Raw genomic sequence first — 9,592 nt, forward strand, 5'->3', positions numbered from 1 at the left:
GAGAAGAATTCTCTGTTGTGTTTGTGATAGAAATTGTACAAAAATGTGAATAAAAGTTAATTTTTATTTGTAAAATACAATTATTTTTTCATGTTATATTCTGACATCTCTGCTGCGTATTTCTCCTTAGACCTTTCATACATGTCCACATAAACCTGAAACAGACTTAATTAAGGCCAAAACGCCCCCCAATTGCACGCGACAACCTTCTTATCATTCCCTGATAACGATTTCCATTTAATTGCCAATTGTCTTGTTAACTCCTGTTTGGTCAGCTCGGCTTCGCCTGGTTTCAACTCAGCATTCAATTGTTCCATCAAAATCTGTCTCTGCTCTTGGCAAAACTGGAAAAACGGATTTGACGGTCTTTTCGGGGCTTTTGGGTCCTTTTCGCTTCTTGCACTTTTCCGTTTTGTTGGTTTTTTCGCCGGTTTGGGTCTCTCCACTTCTTCACACTTTTCCTCTTTGAGCTTGTCTTTCAGCATGAGAAATGCGACTGATTTTGAGTCTTCTTCTTCTTTGATAAGGTCTAGGTTAGGTATCACAGTCCAATCTTCGCTATAATTGTTCAACAGACGTTTTTTGAAGAATTTCACTTCTTTTTGACGTCGGTTAACGATTTTGTTCACCTCTTGGATCCTGAAAGTGGATTTTTAGGACACAAATCGATTTTGAAACAGGAACCTAACCTAAAAACTAATATTTCGTTGGATTTCTGTAATTGGGCACATTCCTCCAAAAGGAGTTTGTATTTTTTGTAGTAAATGTCGTTTTCGTAGCTTTCGGTATAAACAGCGTCATTTTCAGACTCATCTGACATCATTTTTCGAGCTAAAATCGCTGTTTTTTTAGGTTATGTTTCCTCAACTGTCATTTATGAAAAATCAAGTAAAATACGAAATTTATTAATTGCATTACAAAAGGCGCTAAACTAGTCATGAATAAACGTAATTTATTTTGTTAAGGCTTCCTCAAGAGTCTGACTGGTCATTTTCTAAGCTAAAATCACTTTTTCTTAGGTTATATTTACTCAACTGTCATTGGTTGGAATATGAAATTTATTCATTTAATTACAAAAAACGCTAAATCAATCATCAGAAAACTTTATTTTTTTGTTGGGGGGCTCCTCGGAGCCACTGTCTTTATAATGTATTCCATGCTTAATGAATCGTCCCGCAGCCCCTCGGTCGATTCTAGGTCTCAAGACTTGTCTCTCATGGGCCTGAAACACCTCAGATCGATACCATAAACCCAAAAAAATGAAACTCACCTCTTTTGCCTTCACCATGTACTGTTTGACCCGATTTAGTTGATTTTTTATTTCACTTTTTGTGGGGTCTTCACCTCTTGTCTTCATATACAACCAAAATAATGTGTTTAATGTATAAGCCATAAATAAGTCGTAATCGACTGTCTCTTTCATGGTTAATTTGGCGTAAATATCGGGACTTGAGGACATTTCTAAAAAAATTTCGATTTTTTCAACGCTTGAGTGGAAATTGCACAGTTTGGCTTGGATGGCTTTGTCTTCAGATAAGTCGCCAAAATCCATCACTAAATAAAAAAAAACTTAAAATACGGACGTAATTATCAAAATTGACAATTCAGAGTTGTCAAAAACTAACCTCAAAAAACATCAAAATGCGTGCGCAAAGCAGTGTCGCCAACTGTATCCAACCAAAAAAATTTATAAAAATTTTCCAAAAATCTCCAAAATGTTTTCATTCCAAGTAAAGATAAAAAATGAAACCAAACAAATAAAAAATATGTAAGAAAACAGCAGATAAAAAAATCTTCGATGACAAGATATCACATCATTGCAGACATATTAAATTTCTTAAAAAGTTACCAGTAGTTGCAAAAAGTCTCTAATTTTGCTTTAAAACTAGTGACAAATTTTCCAGGTTGGCAACACTGGCGAATGGTTTATTGCATTTCCTGTGAATTTAAAATTCCGGATTTTTAACTTTGGCCCAGCTTTTTTCAGAAATGACAAAATTTTCAGTTTTCTTTATAAAAAGAAAAAAAACGTAGTAAATGGTGAAAAAATTCTCGAGTTTTGAATGAATTTCTTTACGTCACAGCAATGTGAATAATTTGAAAAGCATTTTGATGAGATTAGCTTTTAATTAAATGCTCGATTTGTGTTGACTGATCCTAAAAACCGGATGAATGAATTGCGAGCTGGGTTAAAAATAACCTTCTGGTAAAATACGACGTTCATAAAATGGCAAAATGAGGTTTACGTTCGCAGAAAGTTAAATATAAAGCAAAAAATGGTTCGAATTTGAAAACATTAAATTGGGTGCTTTAAGAGTTTAGTGCATTTTAGTTTTTTCAGGTTTGTAGCATTTAGTATTTTTTGTCGATTTTGCCATTTCCTCAATTCAAGCCGCACCACGTCGTTTAAAAATAGCTCTCTTCTATTTAAAATCGATCAACCTGTGACCGTGAAACGCCAATCCCTCTCTCTCTCTCACTCTTTCGCTACCCTCATTGTCTCCAACAAGGACACCGAATCCCATCGTGAGAGAGACAAAGCTATTGTACCCACCACCTTATTAAGCTCGGAATGCTTGCGCACCGGGCCTAAGCCTACTTAACGCGCTCGCGCCTCAAACCTAACCTCATTCTTCGTAGTAAACAAGAGAGTACCACCACGGCACTCTGCGATACGCCACCGACCCTGACTATTGATAGCGAATCGCATAACTGACGGGTTATTGGGACGACAGTGTTGCCAACCATACACACACACACTGACTCACGCCGGGATTATTTCATATGTGGGCTATTTTAAAAATAAAATGCAATTTACGCGCTTCGAAATTACAAATTTCTGACACGAGTTTTATTTAATAAACATCTGGTTTTCATCATCTGGGGACATTATTCATTTAAGGAGGGGTTTCACCGATTTGATCACTAGCGAACCGATTTTCTTTTGTTCTTGGAGCGAGGCCATGATACAAATAGTTGGCGGGGTCTCTAGCACAAAAGCGTGAACATTAAATTTTTCTCTATTTCTGAATTATCATTTTTTTTAATGATACTAAAAGGTTAAATTTGTGGTTTTCGATTTTGAAAATTTAAATTTAAACCAGGTTTAATGCCAATTAACTAATCGTTCGAGTAGCACCAATGCGGAACGACGGATGTTTAAAATAATATTTTTCACCTGAGCTAAAAGTAACGACAAGGAGGTGTCTAATGGTAAACAATTACGGGTTTAGGTGACTCAAATGAGGCTAGGTTAAGATTTTTTAAACTTTAATTTTTTCAAATTTATTTATTTTTTCTTTAAATTAATTGATAGAACAAAACTTTTTTGTTTTTCGAGTAAAGTTACATAAGAGTTTAGTGTTTCAACATTTTATAACTTTAAATTGAGGGAAAAACTTGACACATCTGTGGTAAATCTGTGTTCAACTAAATTTCTGATTTAAGTGGGCTGTGACTTTGGCAAATGTGATAAAAAATCTATTGGCAACTGTCAATTATTATTCACTATAAAATTAATACGTTTGTACTTGATAATCAATATTACCAAATTAAGATTCAAAACGACAAAATTCATAATTATAGAGCGTTTCAAAACGATTGACATCTCGGTAGGTCATAGAAATTTAAATCTAAGGTGGCAACATTGCTACTTCATAACTTGTTACATTTGACGTTTTTGCGCATTTTCTCTCCCATTTTTTTAATATTCTATTCATTGTTCAATATTCATCAAAACTTTAACTAAAATAAGCGTCTTTTGGGCAAATAGGTTATGTCATTTTTTTGACAGACTTCAACTGAAATGTCATTTTTTATGAAGTATCGTGATCTAAAGAATGTTCACACTAGTAACTTTTTTGGCACTAAAATTAATGTCTGATTTACATTCTCAACGCCTACCGAGATGTCAATCATTTTAAAACGTTCTATATTTAGAGTTACTCCACATTATTCAATGTTGCCAACTTAATTTCAGAGTCATAGGCTACTGATCGGAGAAATAGAAAAAAAACTAGCTAAAATATTTCTTTGGCACCACTCAATGTCAAATTGAACCGGAAATCGTGTGACAGTACCGCTCATTTTGTTAAAAAAATTGTTTTTATATAAATATGTCAGAATTTGACATTTGAACACATTTGAAGTATAGGCGTTTTTTGAAAACTAATTTATGATTTTAGAGATAAATGTGACAAAATTCTGTTGGTAACTCTGAATTACTAGCATTAGTAACAAATAACAATTGACTATAAAATTTTGACGTTTGTATTTGACAATCAATGTTGTCAAATTAAGATTTTACACAACAAAATTTATATGTAATTATTTACAGTCACTTCACATTATTCAATGTTTGCCAACTTAATTTCAGAGTCACAGACTACTTTGATCGAAAAAATAATAGAAAAATTAGGCATCACTCTTGCCAAAATATTTTTTTGGCACTACTCATAGTCAAATTGAGTTGGAAATCGTGTAACATGACAGCTCATTTATGAATAAAATCATTTTTGTTTGAAAAATTGTATTTTTTTTATAATAAATTATTCCTTCTAAAATTTGACATTTGAGCAATAGGTGTTTTACAATGACTAATTTATAATTTTAGAGACAAATGGGAAAAAAATCTATTGGCAACATTGAATTAGTAACGAATGACAATTGACTATAAAATTGTGAAGTTTGTATTTGACAATCAATGTTGCCAAATTAAAATTCAAGTTTCTGGCCTACTTGTCAACAAAATTCACAATAATTGTTTGTGTTGCCAACTTAATTTCAGAGTCACAGGCTACTTTGATCGGAGAAGCAAAATTGGACAAAACTCATAGTCAAATTGAGTCTATTTTTTAATAAAAAAACATTTTTTGTCATAAAAATTGTATTTTTATACTTAATTATGCCAGAATTTGGCGTTTCAACAAGGCAGTAACAAATTTATGAGCTAAACTAAAATGATCACGTTATAATTTTGATTTTTTTCTGTGTTAAAAAATCAAAGAAAAGATTGGCAAACATCCAAGAAAATTTCATTTCTTGTCATAAATATGATTTAATGGATTGCGTATTGAAGTGTGCGAGTGCGTCGTTAAATCCTCTCATATTCAAAAAAAAAATTGGTGATTAATTCGAATTTTTTACAATTTGTTTGTGAGAAAATTAATAATCCGTCTCGATCGGTAAATATTTACGAATTTTTGTTTATGATAAATGCCTCGTAAGCGTCGTTATTTTTGGATGAAATCGAAGAAGTGACAACGTTGCAATTCTTTGGGCGTGCTGCAGCAGGAAAAGCTCGCCAAAAAGCAAAATTTACAGATTTACGTGTCGGATTAGACATCACGACCACTCATAACACACTCATCATTTTAAATTGATTATTATGTCGGGAGGAAAGTGGCTATTTTTGGCACTCTGACCGAAAAAAAAACGGTTTTATTTAGTGAGGGAATGGAGTTGGTTTATTGGAGGATCACTATTTCGAGGTGTTTATCCTAAATGAGTTTACGTGTTTTAAGTTCATGAAACGAAAATGATTACTGAATTTTTTTCTATTAATTTACAAAGCAACAGAAGAGATTTGGCACTGAAACTGTCTTGGAATAATCTGGAAAAAATGTGGTTTCAAACAAGATGCCTATTGATGATTTGAACAATTACGAATTTAGAACTTTTAAATGGCTTCGAGGTGTTGTGTCAACGTCGAGTCATTTTTTTATTGACTTTAAAAAATTGTTTTGGAGCGGTTTCAAACGTCGAATTTTTTCTTATTGAGTAACAGAGAAAGCAAACATTTAGTAGTTACAATTTAACATTGAATTTTGACGAAATAAATCCTAAAATTAATTAATTACAGTGTCATTATAGAAAATATTTTTACAAAAATAAAATTACAATTTTTTTTATATTTCTTGTGTATATATTTTTATTTGAATAAAATGGACTAATCTTTTGTTTGTTTTATTTCTGCTCTTAACTCTCTTAAATATTCATAATAGTCCATTTGTGGCAGAATAAATAAATAAAAATCATCAAAAAATTAGGAAGAAATGTGAAAAAATCTCGAAATTTCTACTAAAGATCAAAAATGCAGCGAAAATAGAGCATCACAGATTCGTACAATGCTTATTCTAAGCCACCATGTCCTACCTACAATCATCCGCTCACGCTTAAAATAAACTAGGAGTATATTTTAGATGAGCAAATTAAGTTCATAAACGTTTTCTCTCGTTTTGGAAGCTTCACATGAAAATTTAGTTACTGAAAAAAACTGTAAAACTAGAAATTTAAAATTGAAAAATGCGAAATTGAGGGGTAGAAGTACCAACATAAAAAAAACATAACTGTTTGGAAGCCGGTTTATGACCTAATTCCGCCTGCTCTAATTAGGCTTCCTGTTAGGAGAAAAAAATATTTTTGCAATGTTGTTAATACCATTTGAAATTAAAAGTCAAATTTATCAAAATAAAGCAGAAAATTGCTAAATTAGATCTAAAAGGTCTTATTTTCACTTATTTCAAAGTTTAAAGCATTTTTCATAAGTATTTTGCTGTAACAGAGCAAAAATTGCAAAAATGACTTCAAAATGCAGGTCCAAAAAACAATGTTTTAAAGATTTTCTTATCAAGAAACTAAATAAATTCAACAGATTTTGCAAAACAGAGCAAAAAATCGTAAAATGATGAACTCTGAAAACCGTTTTTATAACAGAAGGAGCATTTTTCATATAGAAAGTAACTAAATTCCTGCGATTTTTCAACAAGACAAAAAATTACAAAATTACTTAGTGCTGCTCTTGATTTTGCTTATTTTAAGAAATTTAGATTGTTTTATCAAGAAATACACAAAATTCAAAAAATTTTGCTAAAGCAACACAAACAACAATTGTTCCAAAATGCGATATTTTCTATATAATTGTAATAACGTTTTTCTCTGAAAAATAAAAAAAAATGGAAAAAAGTGGTTACAAAAGTAAAAAAAAATGCCGGTAGGTTTAAAATCTTTTTAGTGTTTCTTTTTTAAGGGTACTTCTTATGTTGCCGGTAATATACCTACGTTCTTTTATAAAATACGTCGTCAATCACATCGTATTGTATAAATAAATATATAAAATTGGCATTTTGTCAATTTTGACAAATATCTTATAATAATTTCTGAATTTAGTAAAATTTCTGATCCAATATTGGAATTTTTTTAACACAACACAAGTTTTATAGTTTAAAACCCTTGTTATATTATATGTAGAAATGTGATACAAAATTTTACTTGATGTTTTGAAATTTTATGGTAAAAAAGGTCTCATGCTTTTATGCTATGCCCCTCTCATGCTCATGCTCTCTTATTATGCACTTTTAGATTTCCTTAAAGTGCATTTTGATCAATTTTAATGTTTTTGACAAAATTTTTGTCGATTTGTAGCTAATAACTTTGAAATTATGACCTGTCTTATGTTTGGTATCGTTGGAAAGCACTTTTAATTTTCTAAAAAAAGATCAAAGTCCTGCGAGAAACAGTTATCGAAAAAATTGTTGATAAAATAAAAAATATTCAAGACATACAGGGTATCCCAAGCAAAACTTTCGGGTCTAATATCTCTGTTATTTGTTAACGGATTTTTATGACATTAAAAATGCAGATAATTTAAAAGATGGAGATTTAATTAGTATTAGTAAAATTATCTCAATATAAAAAAATAATTTTAACATACATATTTTTTCAATTAAAAATTTGTAAATTGTTTATAAAACTCTTGTTGTCTTAATAGCTACATTTTTCACCGCTAAACTAAATAAATTGTACCAAAACGAAGAAGAAAATTACAGAATTGTTGTCTTGGCGCGTTTTTACCAAGAATTGAAAAATATTTAGAATTCAGAATTTGTGCTGTAAAAAAAAAGTGCAAAATTCGAACTCTCATAACTTTTTACAGAGAGCATTTTTTTAACATTTTTTCCATGCTTCTGGTATCTTACTTTACATGTTGGGCGCGAGTTCTGGTGCACGCTGTATTATCCCAGTATTTTTTGAATATAATTTGTTGTTTTCGTTTTCTTATCATTTTTGCTTTAATTTTTACAAGTCTCACAAAAATGTGAACTCGTTCCTAATAAAATGTTTTTTTTTGTTTTTCTTTAAAATTACGAAGTTTATATTATTTTATTCTGATTAGACAAAGAATAATAAAGAATTTTGATTTTTTTCAAAATTTAGAGCTAAGTTATTTATCTTATTTCACGTTTTTTATTTTCTTTGTTATTGAAAAAATCGCAACCTAGAACGGCCACCTATGACTAAATCGACCGAAAAACTTCTATTTTCAGGAGCGACTTTCACACAAACATTTTATAGATCAATTTTAGCAAATAAAAAAATTGTCTTCCATGTGTTACATATGTTGTTTTTTCTCTTACTCCATGTGCGTTTCCCCAACGTCCTTGGCGTTCCCTCCTCGATGGAGGAAATGAATGAACCGCTCGCCAAGCTCCGAATGCGCTGATTTGGGTGAACGCACCCTAGTTCCCCCCCAATAGGCCAAAAACAGCCATCCCCGCCGTCCCCCTGATCATTATTTCTAGCCCATCTAGTCGCCGTATCCCGACTCCCCGTGCCTAAAAAGGTAGACTGACCAGCTTGTAACGCGATTGGCGATTGGTGCCCCCCATCCACCAATCCCGTCTTTCGACACATTTCAGGATCTGGTTGCTCACATTTATATCTTGTGTCAGAGGCATTTCCTCGTCCAGAACGCCTTTCGAACGTAAGTGAGCCACAGGGGCCCCCAGTGTGTCGTTAGCCCCCTTATCAAGGACTGAGTGAAGTGTGCTTGGTGCATTGTGACAAGTGATGGGGTTTCCACCCCCGGGGGTTGCCACACCACTCCCGGATTGGGGATTGTTGAGCTGTTATGCAATATTCCGGTTATGTGTTGGCAGCCTGCTTGATACTAATTTAGTTTGCCGATATTTTTGGAACGGATATATCGGGACGAGGATTTTTAAGTTGTCCACATGCCATAAATGGGAAACAAACCAAAAATTTACACACAATGTTTTTTCTTATTTCCAAATTGTGCATTTTATTGGGAGCACGTGGTGAATACATTGCTTTTTCTACTTAATTGTTATAAATTATTTTTGTAAATTCCAATCGATGACCTTGAAAAAGTTACTCGATGCCATTTTTATAACAATCTATTTCTATTTGTCGTTTGTTCTCATTTATTTGGCAACAAAACCAAGAAATAGTTTCGGGCTTGGTAAAAATAGGTGACATATTATTTGGGTCATTACTTAATTTCATTCTTCCAAAATTAGATGCTTGTTAGATAATGAAACGAACTTTTTGGGATTATAGAATTTTTGGGATGAGATGAAAATAACAAAATACAAGCATCTAAAATTACATTAGAAAAGTTCTTATCTAGTTTCAATTTTTCGAATAAAAGTAATAATAATAAAACAATTAAATTGTAAAAAATAATAGTAAATACAAAATAAAATTTTAATACTTCTGAATGGAGTAAATAAGATGGTAATAGTAATTATGCATAGGGAAGACAAAATTTTCTTATTATTTCATTTTTTTTTTA

At 31.8% G+C, this 9,592-nt stretch overlaps 3 protein-coding genes across 30 annotated transcripts in view; 1 reads left to right on the forward strand and 2 right to left on the reverse strand.

Annotated features, from left to right (window-relative positions):
• Positions 1-46: 46 nt before the first annotated feature.
• On the reverse strand, positions 47-976 carry LOC123016258 (high mobility group protein B1-like). Its single transcript, XM_044416532.1, has 3 exons — positions 690-976; positions 207-639; positions 47-155 (listed from the first exon to the last, which is right to left on the reverse strand). Exons 1-3 carry the CDS (start codon positions 821-823, stop codon positions 81-83), a joined length of 642 nt encoding a protein of 213 aa, XP_044272467.1. The 5' UTR covers positions 824-976; the 3' UTR covers positions 47-80.
• A 64-nt stretch (positions 977-1,040) lies between these two features.
• LOC123016260 (nuclear nucleic acid-binding protein C1D-like) lies at positions 1,041-2,735 on the reverse strand. 2 transcript variants are annotated; one of them, XM_044416535.1, is made up of 3 exons: positions 2,627-2,735; positions 1,271-1,554; positions 1,041-1,222 (listed from the first exon to the last, which is right to left on the reverse strand). In XM_044416535.1, exons 2-3 carry the CDS (start codon positions 1,550-1,552, stop codon positions 1,088-1,090), a joined length of 417 nt encoding a protein of 138 aa, XP_044272470.1. In that variant the 5' UTR covers positions 1,553-1,554; positions 2,627-2,735; the 3' UTR covers positions 1,041-1,087. The 2 variants fall into 2 exon arrangements, with proteins under 2 accessions (XP_044272470.1, XP_044272471.1); XM_044416536.1 differs by lacking the exon at positions 2,627-2,735 and adding an exon at positions 1,626-1,721.
• A 6,008-nt stretch (positions 2,736-8,743) lies between these two features.
• LOC123003588 (myosin heavy chain, muscle) overlaps positions 8,744-9,592 on the forward strand; it is a 21,016-nt gene continuing 20,167 nt past the window's right edge. For 19 of the 27 annotated variants that reach the window (XM_044396431.1, XM_044396428.1, XM_044396427.1 and 16 more), the window contains exon 1: positions 8,745-8,761. The gene's annotated coding sequence lies outside the window, so the exon portion shown is untranslated. Of the gene's footprint in view, positions 8,762-9,592 lie in introns of all 27 variants that reach the window. The other 8 variants (XM_044396434.1, XM_044396437.1, XM_044396438.1 and 5 more) reach the window with 1 other exon arrangement.

Source organism: Tribolium madens, unplaced genomic scaffold (assembly GCF_015345945.1).
Source record: "Tribolium madens isolate multiple individuals breed KSU strain unplaced genomic scaffold, Tmad_KSU_1.1 Scaffold_1;HRSCAF=32;Tcas5.2_LG8, whole genome shotgun sequence".
In the NCBI taxonomy this organism is placed as follows: domain Eukaryota; kingdom Metazoa; phylum Arthropoda; class Insecta; order Coleoptera; family Tenebrionidae; genus Tribolium; species Tribolium madens.

Excerpts from the sequence above, each read along its gene's own strand:
- LOC123016258 (XM_044416532.1), bottom strand. The coding sequence starts at position 823 with ATGATGTCAGATGAGTCTGAAAATGACGCTGTTTATACCGAAAGCTAC. Across the intron at positions 640-689 it reads AACGAAATATTAGTTTTTAG|GATCCAAGAGGTGAACAAAA; the intron begins GTTAGGTTCCTG and ends ATCCACTTTCAG. Across the intron at positions 156-206 it reads TATCAGGGAATGATAAGAAG|GTTTATGTGGACATGTATGA; the intron begins GTTGTCGCGTGC and ends AGTCTGTTTCAG.
- LOC123016260 (XM_044416535.1), bottom strand. The coding sequence starts at position 1,552 with ATGGATTTTGGCGACTTATCTGAAGACAAAGCCATCCAAGCCAAACTG. Across the intron at positions 1,223-1,270 it reads ACATGGTGAAGGCAAAAGAG|GCCCATGAGAGACAAGTCTT; the intron begins GTGAGTTTCATT and ends GAGGTGTTTCAG.